The 25,637-nt window shown below is 37.4% G+C and overlaps 1 protein-coding gene across 2 annotated transcripts in view; it reads left to right on the top strand.

Moving 5' to 3' along the window:
- CDYL (chromodomain Y like) overlaps positions 1 to 25,637 on the top strand; it is a 104,248-nt gene that overhangs the window by 69,056 nt on the left and 9,555 nt on the right. Inside the window, exons 3-5 of one of the 2 annotated variants that reach the window (XM_079299450.1) lie at positions 12,926 to 12,970; positions 23,983 to 24,239; positions 24,828 to 25,000. In XM_079299450.1, the coding sequence (XP_079155576.1) occupies positions 12,926 to 12,970; positions 23,983 to 24,239; positions 24,828 to 25,000 (475 nt within the window). The remainder of the gene's footprint in view (positions 1 to 12,925; positions 12,971 to 23,982; positions 24,240 to 24,827; positions 25,001 to 25,637) is intronic. The other variant, XM_079299451.1, reaches the window with a different exon arrangement.

The raw sequence follows: 25,637 nt of genomic DNA, 5'->3' as shown, positions 1-25,637 counted from the left end.
ATTGAAATAATGACTTTTCACATTAATTTTATCACTTCTAGCTTGACATCATACAAGAAAGTAATCTACTTTCATTTTGTTTGCTAGTTGTACAGAATTATGGAAAATATTTTTGGTCAAACAAATGCCTGGTTAAGAATTAAAAAGAAAAAAACAAAACATAGTGACTGAGGTCACTAATTATAAACTGGCAGAGCTTCAGTTAAGTGAAGTCTGCTAAGAACTTTTCCTGTCCAGGGTCTGGCTTCCTGTCTCAGCCTTAAAGAAACAGCATGTGTATTCTATAAACCCACTTGTCCTTGTACCATGCATGCTTTTCACTTTAAGACTGCTAATTTTTTTTTTTTTTTTTTTTACCTATTTAATGCCATAAGCAGTGGAACATTACCTGAGACTTTCCTGAAAACCTTTGGCTCTCTTTGGTTTTAAACATATTCTAGAAAGTTGACAAATATAGCTTGTGTTGGGTTTTTCTTGTTTGCAAGGTAAATGTGACCTCAGGCTTTTAAAGAACCAGCTTCATGAGGTTGCTGCTGAAGCCCTGTGTAAAGGGAATGTAAACCCCATGTAAATGTAAAGGAAAGTTGTCTGTGCTAAATAAAAATACTGGTAGTCCTTCTCCTTTTTATTTTCTTCTCAAGATACCAGTAAAGACCACCTAATTTCAAATGTTTGTGCAAGAATTTGACAAATAAAAATGCATGTCTCAACATTTAAATATAGTCTGTAGTTTATGGGCTATCACAGGATGTTTACAAGGATCTTTATAGTTCTGCAAGAGGTAACAGTTTGGTGGAAGAAAGAGGTGAAATGCCCTCAAGAGCAATATACTTCCCAAGAGGTCCAGAAGGTTTGGAGTGCAGAGTGATATATTTGACACTGGACAGTGACAGAGAAGGTACTCTGGCTCACTGTGTAAATGACAAAATTGTCTTCATTTACAGGCTCAGCAGAAATACTTAATTTAGGGCCTTTTGTGATTGCAGGTTTTCTTTTTCTTTTGTCAGCAGCAAATCTTAACTACGGCTATGTGAAAGCTGCAGTGGGGTAGCTTCCTTCTAGTGCACTTGAGAAGGAGGTGGCATTATAGATTTCTTAAACATGGATTTTCTAAGGCGAAATATTCGTGTATTTATTTGATAGTGCAATTTGTGGTGATGTGTACACATACAGTAGAAACATATTTGAGATGACATGGAAAATGAACTTGTGTCTAACATACACTTTGTCTAATATTACCTGCTCCGTAAAATTCCAGAAACTGATGCTCAGTTCTGGAATGACTGCTTTAGAGACTCCTGCCTTGTAGATTCACAGAACAGGATGGCTACTAATGTAGTGCATATCTAAGCTAATTGGCAGCTTTTGTGGTCTAGAGGTAATGAGATAGGTAGAAACCAGTAGGAGGCCTGTAGTCAGTGGTGTTCCCCAGGGAGCAGTACTGGCTGCAGTCTCACCCAACTTGTTTGTGAGTGACCTGGATGAAGGGATGGAATGTACCCTCAGTAACTTTCTTGACAAAACTGTGGGGTGTGGCTGACACACCTGTAGGCTGTTCTGCCTTTCAGCAGGACCTTGATAGGCTGGAGAGTTGGGCAGAGAGGAGCCTGCTGAGGTTCAAGAGGGGTAAGTGTAGGATCCTGTACCTGGGGAAGAACAGCCCCAAGTACCAGAGCAGGCTGGGGGCTGACACCCTGGAGAGCAGCTGTGTAGAGAAGGACCTCGGAGTCTTGGTGGGTGACAGGTTGGCCACGAGCCAGCAGTGTGTCCTTGTGGCCAGGAGGGCCAATGTTGTCCTGGGGGGTAGCAGGGAGAGAGTGGCCAGCAGATGGATGGATGTAATTGATCCTCCCCTTTTGCTCAGCCCTGGTGAGGTCACATCTGGAGTGTTGTTTCCATTTCTGGGCTCCTGAGTATAGGAAAAATAAGGAGCTGCTGGAGGGGGTCTAGTGGAGAACCACAAAGATGATTTGTGATCTGGAGCATCTCTTATGAGGAGAGTCTGCAGGAGCTGGGCCTGCTTAGTATGGAGAAAGGAAGACTGAGAGATCTCAATAATGCATGTAAATATCTCAGAAGTGGGTGCATGTCAACAGGATGGTGCCAGACTTGTTTCAGTGGTGGCCATAAAGTAAAACACAAGAAGTTCCACCTCAACATGAGGAAGAACTTTTTTAAATTGAGCGTGGCAGAGCATTGGAACAGGCTGCCTGGGGAGATGAAGGAGTCTGTTTCTTTGGAGACATTTAAAACCCACCTGAGGTTCCTGTGTCACCTGCTCTAGGTCACCCTGCCTTGGCAGGGGAGGTGGACTCGCTAATCTCCAGAGGTTCTTTCCAAACATAATGGCTATGAGTAAATAATAAGGGGGAGATGTGTTATTATATGTCAGTTAAATGAAATGCACTTTAATCAATACTGTTTGGGTTTTATTGTCAGTATAATAGGCTTTTGTCCACAAAAGTTACTGGGCAGACTATAGAATTGAGTGATTGGGAGTTTTTTGCCTAACATTGGGAGAATTCTACTTTCATTGCTTGACTCTGCTGCTCTGAATTAATAGCATGAGAAAATCTAAAAGGGAAAAATCTCCATATTTTACTGTAAATTAAGACTATATAATTTGATAAATTTGGTGAGGTATTTTATTATTTGCTTGAGACTTTTTTCTTTGGGTTTTTGTTTGTTCATTTGGGTTTGTTGTTTTTTGGGTTGGTTTTTTTTGGTTCGGGTTTTTTTTTTTTTTTTGCATGTTACTAAAGGTCAGAATAATAAGATACCCTAAGCCTGTGTCTGTTAAGTGTACAGAAAATCCCTGCTTCTCAGATATTCTTCTGTCTGGTCATTCCAGGGATCTGAGATCAACACGAAGTCTTTAAGAAAGCTCTTTAGGTTGGTTGCAAATGCCACAAAAGTATCAGGTTAATCTAAATCCCTAAGTTTTATGAAGACAGTTAACATGCTGTGAAGAGTAATTTCATTCATGAGTGTGAGGGGCATTTGGTGCCTCTTCTGTTTCTTTTAGTCTTCTCATTATTTTTCTCAGGTGTTTATTGAAAAACTCAGTCTGGTGAGAGAAAGGCTCAATAGTAAAACATGAAATGATTTGTGACCCACAAAACTAAGAGTGTTTCAAAAAGGAGAAAAAGAGATTTTTTCCACTGTTTTTTGAGCGCATCTCATCTGTGCTTTCCCATTACACTTCTGAAATTAGTTGTCTAAGTCTTGTTTCAGTACACAATATAAATAAAATAGATGGCTCCAGCTGAGAGGTAGAGGTCATCCTGTTTACCTTACAGGTTATAAATGTAACAATTCTATAAATTTCTTTCGATAACTATAATGAGTAATTAATTGTAGCATTCGTGAGATCTGAATTTTTTGCTTAAAATAAGCAAAAGCCAAGGACATAGTACTCTTTCAGTAACAGGTAGCCTATCTTATGTTTTGGAGCATATGTTCTTACAGAGATTTTGTTCATTTCCAGTATGAATTTTCATTAAGGTCACTGGCATCTGTGATTTTTCTCATAATTATAGTTATACTTCTGATAGTTAATTGCCTTATATTAATGCAGATAATTTACCATATTCTGATCTTTCTATAAAAGAGCTAATATTTCTTCCAAGTCCTATTTAGTGTTTTATTGAAAAGTTGAATTTTACTTGTGATGATGTGGATGTGTTTGGAACACCTTTGTCTCTTTTTTGCTTCAAAGTGAGTTTTTTCTTAGGGAAATTCTATGACACTTTTCTATGCTTATTGCTGCCCAAACAAAAAAAATTATATGGTACCTCAGAAATAAGTTCAGGTTTATATTTTAATTCTCTGTATTGTCTTCACTTTTTCTGCCCCCCATTTTAACTTTTCAGTATGATCCCAACAGCATGGGTTTCGGTTTTGATACCAATAGATTTCTTTAGGCCCTCACTGTGTAACAGTTTTTCACTTGCTGTGAGGTGAGAGTCATAGGGTATGCATAGGTAGTGGGATAGAAATGAAACCTGCTGAGAGTGTTACTCTTTGATTTCCAGATTACTTGAGAGGATTTAAGCAGTAAAAAATCTGTAAGACAGCAAGGAACACTATGTAAGAGCACCACAGGCTTCACTGAGTGCAGATTTCTGCAAAACGTTTCCTACTTTGAAAGCTTATTCCCTCAAACCTGCATAAGTTTCCTGAGTAGAAGATACTCTGCTTCATCTGATGCTTGCTGTTCTGCACCTCCCCTTTTTCTGCCAGTCAGTTTTATTGTGAAGGCCTACAGAAAGATGGTCTTGTTTTGTCTTGTTTCCATTTTTAAAATATTTATATTTCTGTAGGATGTCAGTAGTTGTGGTTGTCTATATTTGTTTTTTACTCTTGCAACCATTGTTAGACATTTTAAATTGTGAAACAGATGAACAGCTAAAACACAAATATTTTAAAGTTTGGAGTGTATTTATTTCCTTTGTCTGTGTATCTTTCTCTCAAAACATTGTACATTGTTACAAACCAAAGGAATTCCATAGACAAACACAGTGTTTTACCAGATGGGTTTGCCTGACATACCCAGGATTCTGTTACATTCATTTTATTGCAGATGTTACCAGCACAGCAGAAGTAATATTCTATCCTTCAGTGCTGCTGTGGTTAGGACTTTCCTAACCTTGGTGCTGCCATAATGTTGCTATTCTTACCCTCTGGTGAGGTTATGGTCTGGCAAGTGTTTCAAGTTGCACTGGCCTTTTTTGCTCTAAGTTTCATGTATGTGCACATGGACTACTTTTAAAGGTTTTTTTATTTAGTTACTATTGAAACTTCAGCACTTGGAACTTTCAATAGGGATGTGAATACTCAGTTTGAATGACTAATTTTCAAAATTAGTGTCAAGGTTGGGATGAACATATATATACTGAAAAATGTCTGTATGCTTCTGATTGTTTACATTTGATTATAATGCCACTTTTGCTGTTTTACAGTAATACTTATGAATATGTACTTTGTCATATTTGTTGAAAGAAAATACATCTTTAAGTGGTTGCATTGTTAAATTAACCGAGAAATGAGTCTTTACTAAGAGGTAATGAGCAATTTTTGAAATATAGGTTATAAATGTATGTTAGATGAGACAATGTTAAATGACTTTATTAAGTTTAATACTAAAATCCACATAGTTAAAGAATTGATTACACTGGCAAACAAAACCTCTATAGAAACTGTATTTAACAATAATTGATTCTTTTGAATCATAAATGCAGATGAGAAGGAACACTTTTCATTGCAAATTAACATCTCATAATATTATAGATGAAGGAATATGTTTTCCAGGAAGACAATTTTAAAACAAACAAAAAGTTTTGCAAAGAACTTTGTGTATGTGTGTTCACACTGATGAACATTCAATGCAATTCCTGATGGTTAGTTTTTTACTGAAAGTGTAACAGGGAGTCATTGCTATATGTCACAATTTTAGGGGCTGGATTTGTTTTTAGCCATCTTACTTTCAGTAGTTAAACTTTGTGAAAGTGATGAAACTTTATTGGCTTGAGATTTTAGTCTTTTAGGAAGAGGAGGGGCAAAAACCTCAAGCTCTTTACCTATTATCCAAGCTTAAATTATTAGAGACTAAAGGAAAGGAAAATGTCAAGAACAGAAAGTTCAGGAGTGAGTATTGGGCTTGCATTAGAGGGAATTGTATGGTAGAAATGTATGGGATGTCAGGAATTCCCGTATCCTTAGAATGTCATGTGTTGCTCTGCAGTTTGTTTTCTGAATATCTTTGCTGTCAAAGGTGGTAGAGCCCTCACACCACTCCTCAGACAAGCCTTTGTGCAATGATTTGCAATTTAACAGAGCTTTGGCCTGTGTATCAGAGATGTGCTTTTGCTATCATTATCATTTATAATCCATTCAGACTTGGCTACCTTTTAAGTCTTTCTAAAAATGTTTGGCTGTGTGCACACTCAGCAAAACCCTCTTCAGTTTTTATCCATTAAAAATGGATCGCCTACACTGAGCACAGTCTGGCTTGAAAATGAATATAACAATGCCTGCAGATGTTTCCTACTAACATGATGCTAGAGGAGGAAACAGTCTCCTTTTCAGCAAGCAGATCTCCTCAGCATAAAAAGAGATGTCCTTAAAAAGGTATTTTGTTTGTTTGTTTTGTGGGTGGATTTAGTTTGGCTTTGAAGTGACAGAGGTTTGTAACCAGCTCCTTTTTTTATGGGATGGCTGGACCTGGGGCAGCTGAAGCTCTCTCTGGACAGACCAGGTGGGGAAGGGACTGCTCACCAAGTTGCAGCCAGCTGTAGCTGCCTCTGCTGGCAGACAGCTAAGTGCTCTTTCTCTCAGCTCCTTTCCCATCCACATCCTTCCTCCTTGATTAGTTTCATCAGCCCTTGTTATCTTTGTCTAGCACACCCCTGTGCTTTGCTGTACAGGGGTGTCTCTGTGCCCTTGCTGTGTCCTTTCCATGCCTGTCCTGCTGGGAGCCCATGACCTCCTGCTTGCCAGCCTGGGACAGCAGCTGTGAGCTGGCAGAGGGACAGAAGCACCACCAGCCTGGAACACCCTCCTGCAACTCTCGTTCAGCTACTGAACACTTGTGGCTCATGAGGATGTTTCCCTGACAAAGTATTCCTTGATTTAGTGGAGGGGAAAAGGAGGAACCTGAAGGCCCCTCAAGAGAGAGCTGGCTCTGCTTTGGCTGAGACTCATGGAAAACTAATTTCCCCCTTCCCTCCCCCATGTGCTTTGTATATCAGTTAACTTCCAGCATTCATGAGCAGCTAGTAACACTGGGCAATGCTGGACAGAACAGGCAGCTGCAGAACCACTATAAGTCAAAAAACCAGAAAAAATGCCCACAAAAATTAACTGTTGTCATCCCACCTCAAAAAATGCAGTAAGCCACTCCTGAACTGTATATGTCCACCCTTGTTATTGTTCTGTCAGATAGTCCAGACTCCCCTAATGTCAGGGGAAAAGTGAATTTATCATGGCCAACACTTAAATGCCAATATATTAAGGGAATCAGACTGGCTTTACTTCTCTGTTTGTAACCCTGCCAAATTCTAGTTTAACACCAAGCATTGCAGAAGGTCATCTCAGAGATTGATTCCTAGAGTTCACCATAAACTCCCTTGGGCAGAGCAAAAGGTATGCACAAAGTTTATCCAATAACATCACCCATATTTAATTTAGGCAGTATTTTGGTTGAGACTAAGGAGATTAGCAGTTTCCCCTGATGAAAGGCTGTTCTTGTTCCTTACCCTTGAAGAAAAATGGAATTGTCATTTTTAATCTGATCATCTGAAAGTTTCCTCTTACCCCAGGCTATCTTTCTCATCATTATTTTGAAACTGTTAGAAGGCTATCATTTCATGTACCCAGTCATAGATCCACTCTTCCAATTTGGAAGTATTTTGCAAATAATGTGTAAACCAAGGGTAATTTGTACAGCACTGAGATAATTGCAGAAATTATTTCAGAGTGGAGACTGTAATCTGTAGGAACATTTTCACAAGGGTCTTACTACCCTGAGACCCTAAGCTTTATGGCAGAGGTACATACATACATTATACATATATTACATACATATATTGGAGCTGTGGTTGTGGCTTCCCAGATGAATATTTAGGCCTCTCCACAGAAGATGATTCTTTCCCTCCAGGGTTGATTCAAGGACACAGGCAGAGTTCTCCCCATCAGGGCTGAAAGCAGCAGTTAGCTGAGAATCCAATTGTCACTGTCCACAGTTTATTAATCTGCACCAGTACCATGGATGCAGGTGTATTTCTTGGTATTCCAGCTTGTTGAAAGGCAACTGCCTTTAGGTAGTTAGGTGGGGGGAAAAAAGGCAGAAGTGTTAGTGTGGTCACATTTGCATCACAGAATACTAGGAAACAGGCTTGGAAAAAGACCTTTGTCAGCTAATCCATCCTCCTTCCCCTAGACTGCTCTGCAGATGCTGTTGTTGATTGAATCAAACTGCTCTCACATGCAGAGGTCACTGAGAAACACCTGTAGCTGTGGGGTTGCAGAGTGTGCCAGCTAGTAACTGTTGTGTCAGAGTGCAGGAATAGAAGCAAGGAACTGCAAAATGGAGGTACATTTTCTCTGAGGGTCATCTGGTGGAACAGAAGGTGTTTTAGGCAATGTGATGGAGTCAGAATGCCATCTGCTTTTATAGATGCCCTCAGGACATCAGAAGCATTGATAACTCTAGCTGGTCAAGGAGGTAGTGGAAAAGAGTTTTATGAGCAAATTTTTCATTGAAAATATGTCTCTGGAGATGCTTGGGTTGATGCAGAATTTTTTTTTTTTTTTTTTGTCTAGGAGATCTACAAAATGGGGAAAATTTTTATTTTCAGTGTTTGACTTGAGTTTATTTCTTGAAGTGTTTTGTTGTATCAGAACATTATAAGGCAGCTCTTGGGCATATAATAAGGTGGATTGCAGTGCACAACAATGAATGTACATTATTTTAAATGGACTGTACTTCTCTTTCTTTGCTTATGAATCCTGGTTATTTGCTTCATTGTGTAGTACAGCTGTACAGGGCTGTCAGTGCTAGCTCACTAGAGAGCCTGTGTGGGACAAGTGCTTTGGCTTTTGTAGTGGAATCCTGCCAGGAGAGGGGGTGTTTTTTAAGGAAAATAATTGCTATAAGTTGTTGTTTCCAGCTGCTTTGTGGCTGCTGACATGTAGCTTTTTAAGTTACCAAAACAGAGTGAAATCACTGACAGACCCTTTCAAAAGGTGATCTAGAACAGGCCTGAATTCAAGCCACTGATTTCTCTTTACCACAAAGAATACATGTTTTCAATTAAATAATATCTGGTTTTTAGCAAAGTATATGTGGGACTAAAGTTATGATCAATTTCAAATGTAGGGTATAGTGCTGGGTTTCTTCTGCTTCAGTTTTAACGTTACTCAAGGAGAATTCAATGAATTAACAGCTGTATTAGTGTTTGCAAATTTTATTGTTTCTTATCTATTTTTGCTACAAGTAGCATGAAAACTATAGATTCGTGTTCATACACCAAAAGAATTAAAGCTACTACAGTAACTCCAGTAGTAAATACTACAATTATATTATGTAAGAATGGATACAGGCAACATTCCTTTTAACAATAGAAATTGCAGCAGGAGTAAAGCTTTGAACAGGCAAGCGTAGAATCCTGTTTACAAATTACTGTAACTTACTAAATGCACATCTGACCCTGTTTTGAAGCAGTATTTTTACTTCAGAGCAGTTTGAAAACTGATGCATGGAAAGAGTAAATCTCAAAACAAAAGAACCACCTGTTTAGGTTTGTTGCTTCTGGTTTACCCTCTGAGCCAAAATCACTTCTGCATTTGATTAATTCCTACTTCATGGTCATCATACTGGTTTTTCATATTTTATAGGAAACATATATAAGCTAGATGAAGAAGAATGGGGAAATTTTGAACTTTATCCACCCTGCAAGGAAAGGAAAAGCTTTGCTTCCTGGCTGATCAATATGTACAGTGAAAGACTTACCTTGAGGAGAAACAGTTGCAAGAGAACCACCCAAGGTGGAACAGTATGAGTCTGTCTCTGGAAACACAGTTATTGGATGGGCTGATAATCAATATAATCATTTAGGTTGGAAAGGACTTTAAGTTCATCTTAACCTAGCACAGCCAAGTCCACCATTAAGCCTCGTCCCTAAGTACCACATCTGCATGGGCAATGTGTTTTGGCATGTGAAAGGAATGTTTTGCAGTGAAATCTACTATTTACCCTAGCTATTAGTTTGGGAATAAAACCTTCCTAACAGCTTTAGAGTCTATATCCTTTGCACTATGTCCTTCAGAAGACTGACAAAGTTGGCAGCTAAATAATCCCAAATCGGCTTTCTGAGTACATATTGCACTAATATAATTCTCAGACATGTCAGGGCACTCTCTAACAACACTTTCTGGGGGCTTACTGGAGCATTTGTTAAACAGATTTGTGAAGCCTCAGCTTGAACTTTAGTTCCTTTTCCTCTCCCTTGTCTACTCTAGCAATTACTGTAGTCAGAACTCTTGCTGCCTGGACCTAGCAGGCAGGGAAGTCCCTGCACGTGAAGAGGAGGTGATGAATAGTCACACTTCTGACTGTCCCTGTTCGTGCTTCATCCCACAGCAGACTGTGGCAGCCTCAGCGGATGCAAGGCTTTACCTCCCACCACCCACACAACCTCATGTCTCAACAGGACATCCTGTTTGCAGATTCTTTCCTGGGACAACTTTTCTCCTTCCTTTTTTTCTCTAGCTAAGCATTGATAAGCTACAAATTTATGGCAGCAATAAAATGGCACTGTATTTCTCTTGCAGAGACCTGCAATGGTTTTTCTTATGATTTTTTGGGAGAATTTAAGGAGTTTAAATCACAGGCTGTGTTGTATAGTGAAAATCAACTAGTCAACAGATGTGGTATAAAGTATAAGTAGTGTTGTGTTTGCAAAAGTAGTTCCCAGTCACAGTGTTTTTTGTAGTCATGGAATTGAAATATTAGAAGATAGATTCACAGCAGGAAGAAGGTTTTGAAATGCTAATTGTTATTTGCTAGTCATTAAACTGGAGAAGAATGTGTTGATGTTATCTTTAGATGTGGTGCTTTTCATGTTACTCTGCTATCCTGTCCTCTTTCCCCCTACCTCTTCCAGATGAGTTCCTGGTCAGTGGCAGCACACGGGAACAGATCACACTGAAAGCTAACCCACTGTACCTCGCAAAAATGTTTGCCTTGTTCCTGCTGTTACATTATTTTTGTCAGTTTTTGTGGGGGTTCTGGCATGTCTTCATTTCTTTATGTCAGCTTATTACTCATTTCTTGACACTTAGTCAGAAGTTGATATTTCTGTCCAAATAATGAGCCTAGAGAAGGAAGACACTAATATTTTTGCCCAGAAACTCAGCGGTAGTTGAACAATATTTAATGTTTCTAGTAAATTTGGCTTATGACTCCATTGGTCTTACATGAGACTTGGAAAGGGAAAAACAAAGGAGGTAAAAGTACAGCTGATGGTTTTAAGCTGGAATTTGGTTGAACTCTGAAAGGTTCAGCAAATGCATCAGTGGATGGAGGGATGCTATTAAGAAACCCATCAGCTTTATGTCTAGGTTAGGCAAAAATACCTGCTGTGAGTAACTTCTTTCTGATATGGCAGCAGTGAAAGGAAACAAATCTTAATTTTGATGTCATGTAAACTAAATTGATAATTAAGTACCTCAAAGTAATTCAGTATGTGCTGCTTGCCAGGTCACAGGAGTATGCTGAGGCTTATGGAAGGGAGTGATCTTCCTGAATTTTTCAACTAAACAGAGTGCCAGCCTGTGGCAAGAGCCATCAAGCCTGAGGACATACATGCAGCAGACTTCTTCCTTGTAGCAGGAATGAACTTGGCTACTCTGTTTGCAGTGTTGGTCTGATATGAGCAAGGATATGATCATCCTGCTTCTTGCTTAGTCTCTTACCTGATTTTTGTGAGGTGAGAGGTGGGATCAGGAGGGGAGTAATCCCTCTCTGAAAAAAAAACTCCACGTTGATTCTTCTAGAAATTTCAGTAAGCTTATAATTTTGTTTAAACATAATTGAAAAGGATGGTCCTACTGCAGCATTTATCTTAATTGTGATGTTTCAAAAGAACAGCTTAAAAATACTTCAAGATTGATGGCATTTTAACTGAGCTGTAGGGGGAAATATCTAGTGGTGTGGTAGCTTTTGTAGTGTAGCTGGTGTGGAAGTCATCAACTATCCTAACTAAGAAAGGTCTTTATGATTGCAAAGCACAAATATGTTGATGTAGGAACTAAGTGGAAAACTATAAGCAATAACTTTTGTTCCAATTAACTGTTAATGTTAGGGCAACACATGAGTGATGTGGTGGGATGTTCTGAGACCAAATGGAGATGCAGAGTTTCTTGTAACTGTATATCAAGCTGCCAGTGACAGAGAATGTCCGCAGAACATCCTTACACAATAACCCTGAAATCTTTGTTGCTACAAATTTCCACTTTTAAGCATCAGTATGTTTTAGGATTTTTAGGATGCAAAATTAATTTTGGTTAGAAAATTTTTAGTTTTAAACATCCAGCCTGACAGAACTTTGCTCAGTTTCAATGCTGAGCAAAATAGGGTTGCTGCTGTGATGAGATTATTATTTTTAAAGCCTGAAATTCACATGTAAGTATATATGATATACTTACCAGGGAAGCTTCTGATTCATAATTTGTAATGGTATGAAACTGCAAAATATTGGTAAAATATATTGCAAGTATTGAGTGACCTCTTTTAAAAAGATGAAATTTCTCTACAGTACCCATTATGGCTCTCCTGAGTATTGCTTTGGATCTCCAGTAGGTTTTAACTGGAAGGACACTTTTAAAATTTGACTTTGAGAGCAGTCTTGTTTATAAACAGAAACAGTCTTGTTTATAAGCTTCAGATATTTAAGGCTGTCTTTTTTAAAAAGTGTTTTTTCTACTTATATCTGAAACTACATCACTACAAACTTTATTACCCAAGGTATCTTCCAAATTTGCTAGTCTTTAAGCAAGCAAGTCTTGGAGGTATTTCACTTTTTACACATTTCCCATATAGACTATCACATTGGTCTGTTTCTTTTGTTACTGTCAGTCAGCAATCTTGCCATGGTCAGTCCTCTTAGTCTGTCATTTGTTGTATGTACAATATATTCATACCCATTATAAATATTTTTCTGGTTTCTTATGGCATGCTGGTTTCACCACTAGTATTTTAATTGATTTTGTAGCTTGCACTACATTTCACTTTTGATTTTGGTCTAATTCTCCTCTCTCTTTTTTTCTTTATCACTGGAAAAATAATTTGTGTTTAGCATCTGTAACTATGAGAACTTCAGAGTTTTACTTTGCATTTCTAATACCCGTTCTTTATCTGTTTTAGCATCTCCCTGTATTCTTCCCAGTGTTCTTTACTTCCTATTTTCTTGTAAGTATAGCATATTCTCTTTTTTCCCCTCAGTTTCTATTGACCTGTTTAACCATGTGGAGTTAATTGAAGCTGCATCTCACTCCTGAAGAAAATAATTCAATTACTGTATTTGTTCAGTTTCATTTTTATACCCTCTCCTTATGTCTGGGGTATCTTGTTTATTTGTCTGAGAAGTATTTAATGCAATATCTTTTTACATAACACAGATATCTAAAATTGTACAGCATTCATCTTAGTAGAAATTAAATTTCAATTCCATTCTGTTTGTTTAGTGTTTGGAATCTGACATGAACAGGTGGGTCCCTGGCAGGTTTCAGGAAACAACCAGTCATGTAATTCATCTATCATTCTGTCTTATCTATGACATGTTTAAATGGTTTCCAAGTTAAAATTGAGCTCACAATTGTGGCTGCTTATGAACTAGTCCCATTATTTTTGTATGCAAGATCTTTGCTTTACTCAATAGAATTCTTCTGTCTTTTGTGTAGTGAATCCCCTTAATAATTTTGTTTTTTCTGTGTGTTCTTAGTAGATTGTTTCCTAAGGCAAGATTTAGTATTGTAGGCATCTACTGTACCTAAAAATGTTCAGACTCTGTCACCTGTGAACCACCTCTTAGTAAATATAAGTCTGAACACAGCTTTATGAACTTCCTGCTGAATGTGAGGTTTCAGTACTGGACTTTGGAATTGCAGCAATGGAGTTGTAACAGCCTGCCCAAGCTTCAAATGGAGATTTCTTTTTTTTTTCCTTTCCACAGCTTTTTCAAATTAACAGGCTGTGGATCTAAGTCCTTCCATGAATTTGCAGTGATAATATATTTTAAAATCTATGAATTTGCTCTTGAACTGTGAACACACCAGTATGATTCCCATGAAAATACATGCTCCTGTCCACATCACCAAATAGTCAAATAAACCTTACTTTCCTATTGTCAACTACACAAACTATAAAATTCTGAGGCCACTACACTACTCTAATGTAAAGTATCAGACATGAAACACTTTGTTCTTTGTTCTCATGTAGCAACAGCCAATATGGTACCTAACTAAACCTCCCTTGGTTTTCATAGGGTTGATAGTAGTTGCTATGTCCTACTCTCTGAGACAGACCTTAACTGGTTTGTCTTTTATGAAACTTGTTTGGAAATTTGCCTTAAACCACATGTTTTCTCTGCCACAGATGGAACTTCCTAATTTCTTTATATATATATATATATATATATATATATATATATATATATATATATATATTTTTTTTTTTTTTTCCCCTCTTCCAAATTTTAGCCTCCTGGTATTAGTCCTTGTAATAATTCAGAGGCTGTGGTTTCATATTTATACATTGGTGCTGCTGAAATCATATGTCCCATTTAAATGTCAACATGCTAGTTCTGTTGCTTCTTTAGCTGTCTCTTCTGTATAGTGATAGTATCATTGTTGGTACTTGTATTTTAATCTAGATACTAATAATTTCTGTAAAGAAAAAAAATCCAGTACTTCATAAAAGCAGATTCTTACAGGAAAAAATAGCTTCTGGGTATAGGGACCACCTGTAACTAATAATCCTGGCTTCTATATTCCATGCTTTGTAGCCTGAGGGAAGCCACTTTGGCAGCTCTGAACCATTTTCTATGTATGGCAGCATGTGTTAACTACTTAATTAGCGGTTTATGGACTTATCAGTTCAGGTTTTTTGTCTGTGAGATTTTTCCTTTGATAATTTGTTCATAAATATGACAACAGTCAATGAAGTAGAAAGCCTAAGGTCTTACACAGATGCTTATTGCTTTCCTCAGCAGTATGAGGAGCATGCACCCAAACAGCACCATGTGATCCATCCTGCTGTGTAAGGGCAGCTCACTGCCTCCAGCCCTTCCAGCTGCAGGCTGAAATCCTTCTCTGTTCACTGCTTTCAGCTGTGGTTATTTCCCTGGGATTTATCATGGGCATTTTTTGGATTTGGGGGAGGGAGGATTATTTATTTATTTACCTATTTGTTGCAAAATGTGATGAAAACTTTTTCTTATGATAGGCATTTTCCCAAGGGTTGTGGCCATTATCATAGAATGGTTTGGGGTGGAAGGGACCTTGAAGATCATCCACCCACCCCACCCCTCTGCCAGGGACAGGGACACCTTGCATTGGACCACAATGTTCAAAGCCCCATCCAGCCTGGCCTTGAACACTTCTAGGGGCAGGGCATCCACAATTTCTCTGGTGAAGCTGTTTGTTGCAGGGCTTCTAGATTTGTTCTAGCACATCTGTGTCCTCCTTATGCTGTGTGCTGTGTTGAGGATCTTTGCTGTCTCTGCAAATCCCAGGGGTGGGGAGCTATACCATTCATACTGTGGTCAGGGTGAAATGATGTGAAGACAAATGCTTCCTGTGTTTTCTGGTAATTGCCTGCAGTAATACAGGAAAAAGCCTAATTGAGGGAGATGTCATTTTTTTACCTCATGCTAAGCACCTGATCTGAATCTTACTCCTTGTAGTCTCCTACTCTTGGCTTTAGGACTTTTTCTGAAGGGTTTTTTGTTTTGTTTGTTGGGGGTTTTTTTTGTTTGTTTGTGGTTTTTTTGTTTTTTGTTTTTTTGTTTTGGTTTTGATTTTTTTGTTTCAGTGGAGTATTTTTTTGATGATGAATGATTATTAGGGTATTTTTAGATATGGCTCACAAGTTCTACATTGAGGCAGGCCCTTATATGTACTGGTTCTAGCTAGTATAACCAAAAAACAGGAGAGATCAGATTCAGCTTCAAAGCACAGGTTGTCACTTACTCCTTTCCATCATGCCTCCTTTTAGCTGTTGCCAGTAGATCATATCCTCTGCAACAATATAAAAGGCCAGATTTGGCAAGGTAGTACTGTTCTGAATTACATTTTCTGTTCAGAGCATCTGACTATCCAGCACCTGTTGTGTGGGATACCCAAAGATACTTTTCATCACTCATTCTTCAGGGGTCCTTAAAGCTTGTTTACATTTTCCCAAGGCCTGTAATCTTTTTTCACCCTATTTTTTTCCCACTTGTGCCAATACCCAGCTCTTGATTTTTTTTGCTCCACACCCCTTCAGACAGCAGAAGTGGGCAAGGAGCTGTTAGCTCTCTTGCTTAAGTGCAAGGATCAGGACTAAATACCCAGCACTGCAATGTTTAGTTTTTCATTTGAGGGTTTTGGGAACCTCTTAGGAAAGTCAGAATCCTCTTCCACCCCAGCCAATTATTTCTCCCAAGGTCAGTAATTTCTGATCAGAGGGTGCTGCTGCAGAGCAGTTTACCTGTGAATGCATTATATATTGCAGATTTCTCAAGTATAAAATGTAGCTGGTGATGTTAGGGCACACAGCTGTGTGCCTTTGTCTACTGTAAAATGGCTTCAGGTTCATTTGCCACCTCTCAATCAACCTCTTGTTGAATTATCCCATAGGAGGTTGAGACAGCTTCTATGAATAGCAGGTGTCAGATATTGGCTGTAAAGACACATGTACCTTCTTGAGGTAGATACATAAAAACAGAGGTGTTTCAGCAGGGATGCTCACTCCAGCACTCTGATCTAGGGGTTCCCTGAAAAGTTTAACACGTGCACATGAGTGTCTTGAACAACTGAAGGTCCTAAGCCTTCTGTGTTTGCTGCTTTTCTGCATTGAAATGCCAAATCGTTTTGGGGGTAGTTGTGAATGGAGCTCTTGCAAACTCTGGTATTGAAAGCCTTGTCTGTGTGATAAGAATGAAACTGTCAATTAGTATTCACATTTATTTTCAAAAATAAGGTAAATGAAAGTGTTCTGCCAATATAGTATTATACCCATCTATTTAAATTTAATTTATAACCTAGCTAAGCTATTTTAGAATGTTTTAATGTCCTTAAGCATGATATAAGGTGTACTATGGGATATATATATGTTTGTGTCTGTAGTTGAAACTACTGGGATGTTTTTGGCAGTCTCTGTTCTAGATGAGCCTTTCATTAGGACACTGATATCCCACAAAAAGAGAGCCATTTTTCACATTGCTCAGGGGATTGGATTAAATTGTGGTGAAGTGCTCCTAATATAGAATGTCTTCACCTTAGGAGTTGAAGTATATTCAGCTATTTTACACTAAGTTTAAACCTTAGCCTATTTTGCAATAGCTTCCCTCTGTAGATGAGCCCCAAGAGGTGTCCTTGCTTAACTCTCAAATTTTAGAGTATTTTGAATGAATGGTATCATAACCTGCAGCTCCAAAAATGTCAAGGTAGAAGAGTTTTCCCTTATGAAATATTCCCAGTATTAAAAGACCTCAAAGAGGAATCTGTAACCTGGGGAAGGCTTTTCTTATTTGACTTATTACTGACCAAAAAAAAAAAAAAGAAATGAAACTAACTCTTTACTTCCCACATCAAATACTTTAGTGCATACTACTGTGAAATATGGCTGGGATTTCTTGACTGTATTAATACTGGAGACACATAGGAATTTATGTATATGTTTTTTCCTTATAGCCACCTAAAATGGTGAGAATAGTCACGTGCTTTTTCTATTTGTCAGTAGCATCTTGACTATAGATTCAGTGGATGACAAATCGCCCCAAAACCAGGCTAAAACTGCAGTGAAAGGGGAAAGGAGAACAGTTTATCTTTATGCATGATAAAAGACAGAAAGATTTTGCTACCTGAGGAGTATTTATTTCTCTATTTTTGGTGAAATAATAAGAATGGAGATGTATTTGGAAAACATTTTGATGTTAGGAGGGAGACATTTTCTTTCCACTATGAAACTCTGGAAAGTTTACTTAATATGTTTTGCATAAAAATGCACAGTTCCTCTCATACTCCTTAAAAGATATGTTGCCAATTTATGTGTTATTAATGTTATCCTTGTTGGTTTTATGATCTTAGCAAATCTTAGGTCTAGTGTTATGTTATTCCCATTTTTAACCTATATAATTTATTTTTGTTTTAAATGTCCACTTATACAATATAAAACAGGCTAAGGTAAACCTGTTTAATTCAAGGGCAAAGAAATGCCATTTTTTCTTGTATTGGTTGTCCTCTTCCAGTGATAGAATTTTATGTTCTGATTAGTTGCATTTTTGGTTGGCATCATGAATTTATCTTCACATGGATGCTTATCGCTGAAAAGGAAAGACATTGAAAAGCAAAAATAATTCATAGCCCATAATCTACTAAAGTCCAATATCATGAGTAATGCTCCCCTGTTCCTAACAGTATCAAAATAACATAAGTATATTTGATGCTCTAAGTAATCTAACAAGTAGAGAAAATTATCTACACAAGGATAAGGCTGCTGTAGACAATTACTCTAAGCCAATATTAAAAGCTAGTGTAAGATGGAAAAACTTCAGAAGTTGAGTAGAGAAATATTACTGGGGCACATCTGTGTGGTTTTCTTCATACTAATTTTGTCCATAACAGCAGAAATGTGGGTTTAATAGGAGCAATGTTTCCAAGTGACATTTATGATTAACACCTATATAAAATACATGGAGAAGAGTAATAATTAAACAGCATGAGAAAAGGACTGTTTAGCAGTTGAAGGCAGACACTGGCAATCAAGCCTGCCAGCCAGTGCATGACTGTTTGCTGCTGAGTTGTAGTTTCCTGTTGCTGATGCTCCACCAAGTTCTATCATGGTTTGCCAGTTCATCTGTTCTTAAAACCTACAGCCATTGTATTGAAACGTGAGGTATTTGCAAAAACAACACAAGGTGGCTGAAGAATATCTGATAGTTCCCTGTGTAACTATTTTCTTGGAAGAGAATCAAAAGTGGTGAATTTTGTTTAACAAGGATAATGTTACAGCACACAAACTCTCCCTCCCTCTCCACAGTAAGACTTTTGAGGATGGTATCAGCAGCAGGGTATTGCAGTGATCATCAGCCTATAATTTGAAGGAATATTGTCCTTTGCCCACCCCCTCTCCTTCAAGGCATCTTTGGGGAGGCTTGTTCTGATGCTGGGGTGTGCACAACTTATTACTGTTTGCACTGTTGGTTTGTGCTCTGTATCAATGGAGCACCCTATTCTGAAACTAATTAACTGAAGTTGCATCTTTCTTGCATAAGTGACCGGCACATTCTGAATGCTCTTTCAGAAACACAGAGCAAATCAATATTTTAGGTGAAAAATACAATAAATTGCGACTTCCTTTCCTTGCAAATATTTATTGCGATATTTCAAAGTAAGTGGAACTTTTATTCAAAAATGTAAGTGTTATTAAATATGCATGCTCAGACAAAAAATAGGCACATACATAGGAGGTTTAGAACCCTCAATTTTATTTTCTCTAGTCCCTGCCAATACACTACAATTCTAAGATATTTTCTGTGTAATCACTGAGGAAGAAGTGAAAAAAATACTGGAAACTCTTCTGTATAATATTCGCATTGTGGTATCACTGTCTGGAATTCCTGTCTCCTGTGAAATATTTGATGTAATACAGAGTTAAGACTGGAAAAGCTTAACAGTGTTTACAGTTAGACATTGCTAATACATATGAACATGTAACAAAGCACCTGTTTAATAAACAAAAAATTAAATGTGAGGTAACCTGCACTGGACAGCTAATGTTGAACTCTTGTGGATTATATATACAGGGTACAATGAAGAAGTAAAAGTACAGAAAGGACTTAGGGGAAAAATGGAACTTATTTCTAACACTGGATTTTAATTTCTTTTTTTTTTTTTGTTGAAAATTCAAGTTGTTTTTACCAATCAGTTTTCTGGATCATATTGTTCCCTATTTGGTACTTGAGTTGTAATCAGTTACAGTTGCAGTTTTATTTCTGCAGTTAACACTTTAAGACATTGTTGCTGGTGTTTGTTCATTTGCTTATTCAAGCAGGATGCTTCTCATTAACCCCTTCATCACTTAGTGTAGGAAAGGACATAAGTGGTGCCAGGAGGATACAGGGGAGACATGGGAGTTCCCAAAGCTCCCTGTGAGCACATCAGGCTTCTCTGAAAATACTGAGTGAATTCATGATTAAAATGAGAGCTGACTTTCAGTGCAGATGAATGCCAGGCATTGAGGAGGGGACAAAACAGGCTTACATACTGAACTGTGCCTATAGCAAAACACAGAACAGTGTCTGGTTCCTGGCTGTGTGTTGCTGCTCAGGGAAAGGGCATTGGGTTTGTTTTGGATAGTTTTCTGCAAGCATCTGTTTGGTGGCAGTTTAAAAAAAATTCAAAACAAAACTTATATTGAATATTGTGTCCCATTTTGGGCAGTGTTCCAAGAGTTAGTAGAAGAGGAAGAAGAATGGCAGGCTTGGACTGGCTTCTGGAAGAAGAAAAGGGAAATACGATTGGGGCTAGTCAATCTGGAGAAGGACTGATAAAAGGAATGAATAAAGTCAACATGTTTGTTCTAGAGCTTGCTGCCAAGAGATTCTTTGGATGACAAACCCATACTGGTTTCAAAAGTAAATTGGACAATCCCATGGAGAAGAAGAATTTAATTACATGGGGTTTGGTGCAGCCTATGATTCTGGGCATGCAGATTTTAATAATTGCTAAGTTTTTGGTGTCTAGAGTTAAAGAAAGTACTCAGACAATATTGTTCACATCTCTCATGTTCTTGTGCTTGTTCCTTAGGTGTCTATACTGAGCTTTGAGAGACAGCCTACCCTGTCAGTCAAACCTTGAATTAAGGGCACTAAAACATATGTACCTAAGAAGAAGTGTGCAAAAGAAGCTTGGCTGGTTTTAGAACATCTCTTTGGATATATCACTAGTATTGTTGCAGGGAGGGGAGTATTTGTATTCAAGGTTTGATATGTAAGCTAAACTGAACTTCTCAGTAGCAGTGAGGTGTGAATATCTTAGAGGTGCTTGGGATTTTAATTTTGGATTGTTGTGAAATGAATGTAACTTGTGTTTTGAACAAAAGCACCTTTGTTCTGCCCCTTTCCCAAAAACCCAGTATTTTGTGTCTGTCTTCCTTTGGATAAGACCAGTTCCTTTCTTATCTGTTGCTCATAGCTTTAGGTTTTTTTTCCCTCCAAGGGCAGTTGCATGAACTTGCTGACTGTTACCAGGTTGTGGTCAGCAGCTGCAAAACAAGGTACTTCTCTTAACTTCCTTTTTTCTTCTGTGTAGTGAAGCTTTGGCTTTGTCCAGTAGTAGTGCTGTCTTCAGCTCTGAGATCACATTGTTAACAATTTGCAGGTGGAAAAGTTTTTATATAACTATAAACTGTTTGTTTACACCTTAAACAAACAGTTCATTAGTTCACAATATCCAGGGGTAAATTGCCTTTTTTTCCAAGTCCTTACTTATTTTTGGAAGCTTAGTTTGAAAGGAGAGGGCTGTGGTTTTTTATCTTTGTTATGCTATCTCTGTTAATATCTTAAAATGCAAAGTTTTCATATGAGGAAATCCCTGGCAATACAATTAACTCTCAACTGGACTTTTATTTTTGTCCCTATTTGATGCACTATGTGTTCAAGACTGAGCAGCAAAACCACCTTTGCTGTGTACTTACAAAATGAAATACTGCTTTATGTCTCTGAGTTGTCCCTTTGCTTCCAAGAACCAAATGCCAAGAGAATAACAAACTATAATACTAATAACAAACGGGTTTTAACCTTTTTGGTGCCAAATTCTGACCTGTACCAGCTGGCTGAGTCTCCCTGAGCAGAATTATAGTTTCTAAAGCTGACAAGATTTTTTTATTTTTTATTCCAGTCTAAATATCCTAGAACTGTGTTTACATGATTGGAAAGAGGAGACTTCTTCCTCTGAAATGCAACTGTCCCTTGCTTGTGGTTTGAAACTCCCAACTATTGATAAATATAGACAGGGTTTATATAAAAAATCAGGAGGTCTCTTGCTAGTTCAGTAAGGATGAAAATTGGCCTGTAGTGTTTACATCTTCATCTCTCTTGACAGAAGTTTTTTCTCTCAAAGTATGTAATCACTGTCTCTTGCATCTCTAAAGTAGTTTTCTGGTATTTGAGTATATGTTTGAAAGAATGAGTTGTAGGAAAATACAGGCTCAAAGGTCTTGCACAAGTTTACTGACTCCTTGTTTTGGCTTACTCTAGTCTTTCTCTCCCAATTTGCCACATTTTTCACTATGGCTAGGACAAAAGACATAAAATGATTTGATCAGGGTGATCAAATCAGAGGTGATTTCAGTTGTTTTAATTTCCATTTCCTATGGAAAACCAAGCCAGTGATACCATTTCATCATGTGTTCCCGATGAAATATGGGGCAACATTGGTGTTCCTGCAAATTCCCTTTCAAAAGAATTCTTTTAAAGGAATGTAATTGCCATAATATGGTTTACAAGCTTTGAAAACATTTGAAACTTAGAAAACATTCCTCATCAACTTCATATTTAATGTACACCAAATTTTTATTTATTCTGCTAAAATTAAAAAAAAAAAAATTATAAGCCATGGAAATTTTAGGAATTAATGTGACATTTTTGTGATAATACAAAATGCTAATTTTCCATTTCTTTTTGTTCATCTCTCTATCTATAACTGATCACAAACTGAATTCATTTTCTTGCTCTTCACTTTAAAATAAAAAATTTAGTTGTCTTTAACTTCTTCACAAAAAAGTAAGATGGTGAGAGGATTAAATCGCTAATACAAGAAAGACCTTAAAAGGTAAAATAAAATATTATAATTGTATAGTTCCTTAAACAGACAACTTGCCTATTTATAAGGTATTAATAAGCTATTAGTATAATAAATGTAGGGTGTTCTAAATTTTAATGAAATTTAGTCTCTTATGGTCTCTCCCATACTTCATATGAGTCAAGGTAAGCAGCACTTGAATGCAGTGGAAATATCAAGATATTGCACATTCCAGTTACTTAAGTGAACCTCTTTAATGTCTTCATTGGACCCACAAGTATTTGAAGTATGTAGTCGTTAAAACAAAGTTTGAAATAATTTAATTTTTAAATATAACTTCTTCAGAAAGATAATGACAAATTGCCCTAACATTTAATTAATAGCTTACTTATGCATGGTTTAAATCTACTTAAGACATCGTGTGCATGATGTTCTGATGTACCTGTTAGTGAGATAAGGGCAGTGGCTTTCTAGAAGATTTTAGTCTCAGAGCTCAATTGTGAGGAAAAGTCTTTCAAAACTTTACTGTCCTGGACTCTTACACACTTTCCCAATATTTTTAGCCCCCCTGGACTATGCACACTCCATTACTTTAGTATGACAAGTTCTGTGGAGATTTTTCATGGAGATTTAAACATACAGAGGCATTATAGATCCCATATGTTCTCTTATTTTCCCTGTTTGTTTTTATTTTTGTAATGTGGACTGCAGAAAAACCTGTCCCTTCTGTGATGTGAGGAACGTCCTGTTTACTCATATGCCTTCAAACTCTTTCTGTGTAAAGGACTGGGAACAAGACCAGAAAGATTTAATTGTCTATTTGCCAGTTTCAATAGCAAAAATGTTTAACATTAAAAAGATCTTATTGTCTATGAATCCATTAAAATATCCATCACTGCAGGGTCTTGTGCTCCTCTCAAAGAGGCATAGTCTACCTTTCTTCATTTCCATTTTTTTTTAAAGACTATTATGCTTTTTATGATCTTGTCAATCAAGTTCTTTACTTGGTTTATTCTTTATAATAACTTCTGATGTTTGAAACAAAAGGCTTTCACTCTCTCTTAGCATTGTTGATGCTGTTAAATGACTTCAAAATGTTGGAAAGGGAGAAAGCAGACCATTAACCTACTGAGATGTATTAATATTAGGAGCATTAAATACACCTTTCTACCCTTCTAAAAATAAGTGTATGACAATTGGTCTGTTTGGCTTATTCTAATTGTATATTCTCAAAACAATAAAATTAATTTCTTGTTTCCCTTTGTCACTTCAGTTTTGCTCTGTGCACAGTGTCTCTTTCAATAGCTTCCAGGAGACTGAGTTTCATGTTTACTGTGTGTTCTTAATGAGTTGCATGTTTTCATGCTGATGGGTGAGCTAATGAAATGTAACTGTACTTGTTTAAACTATTTCCAGGTACACCCACCTTTATGGAAGCATTAGCAGCCAATGGTACAACCAACATCCAGACATCTGTAGCAGGAGTGACAGCCAGCAAACGAAGGTTTATTGATGACAGGAGAGACCAACCCTTTGATAAACGGCTGCGTTTCAGCGTGAGACAAACGGAGAGCGCGTACCGCTACAGAGACATTGTTGTCAGGAAACAAGATGGATTCACACACATTTTGCTGTCAACAAAATCATCTGAAAATAATTCATTAAATCCAGAGGTCAGAACAATTCTCATTTTGGGAGGGGAGGGCAATTTGAAGTCCTTGCTTCATTTCTGCTTGTTATTTGGGCACAATCATACACAAAACATGATACAGGTTCTTACTTGCAAGATGTTGCATGTATAGTTTGTGTAATTTACTTGCATTTAAAAACTCTGTTATCTGACTGTGTTGATGTGTATTGTCTTTTGTAAGATGTGCACTGATTTACAAAGTGCAAGTTGAAAAAAGATTTAGCCTCAATTAAGTTTCTTTGTTTTTCTGTACTGGCTGCATATGCCATCTGCTGTCCAAATTACAGAAATGCTGAATGAGTGCTTTAGTTACAGATAACATCTAATAGATCTTTCCTTAATGATTTAATTATCTTTGTCTAATTACATTTTTGAAATGCAAAGCTTCTCATACATTAACTCCCATTTTTTGGATAATGAAGAAAGTTAACTTTACTAATAAGACGGTTGAGTGGATCCTGAGGAAAAATTAAAGGTGTGGAAGGGTCTCATAGGGGAAGGAAGGGAAGAGAACAACATGCTATTTGTAATGATGGATTAAAATTATTCTTATGAAATTTTTATTTTTCAGGTAATGAAGGAAGTCCAAAGTGCACTGAACACAGCAGCTGCAGATGACAGTAAACTTGTGCTGTTCAGTGCAGTTGGTAGCATTTTCTGCTGTGGTCTTGATTTTATTTATTTTATACGACGTTTAACAGATGATAGAAAAAAGGAAAGCACTAAGATGGCAGAAGCTATTAGGTATGTATAGCTGTCTTCAGTCATCTGATGGGTACTGTTCATCATATAGCCTGGCTTGTTCTATCTTTATTCCAAAAGCCTCTTATTCAAAAAGATCTCAGGCATTCACTTGTTACATTATAGTGTGCAGCACTTCTTTATGCTCCACGTCCTTTAAGGAAAACTGTGAGTATTGTTACACTCCTCCTGTTAAAACCAGTATTAAAATACTTAAGTAGCCGTGGGATTTCAGGAAAACAAATCTAATACACCAAAATTCAAGATGTGTATTGAATGAGTAAGTTCATATTGTACGTTCAAAGAAGTGGAATGATGGATGTTTTAGAAGAGAAGATGAGTTCTGGTGATCATAGCAATGCTGGGTAGCAAACCTAACATTTAAACAAAATGAGCTGAGGTACTACCAAGCAGAAGAAAATATATGGAAAAAAAGTTTGGATCTTGGAGACACATTTTAACAAAACAAACAAGTACATTTGGGCACTGGTTTTAAGATCCTGGTCTCTTGCATTCTTCCATAGTATCAATATTCTTTCAGAGCCTTTCTTCTGTGGCTATTATCAATGGTTATGTTTGTAAAAGAAGGCCATAGACATGTAAATCCTGTTTCATTGGAGGTACAGTTGGTTAGTAAAGA

The sequence above is a fragment of the Erithacus rubecula genome (genome assembly GCF_903797595.1).
Source record: "Erithacus rubecula genome assembly, chromosome: 3".
Lineage (NCBI taxonomy): Eukaryota > Metazoa > Chordata > Aves > Passeriformes > Muscicapidae > Erithacus > Erithacus rubecula.
This window is presented reverse-complemented; position numbering and strand designations above follow the sequence as displayed.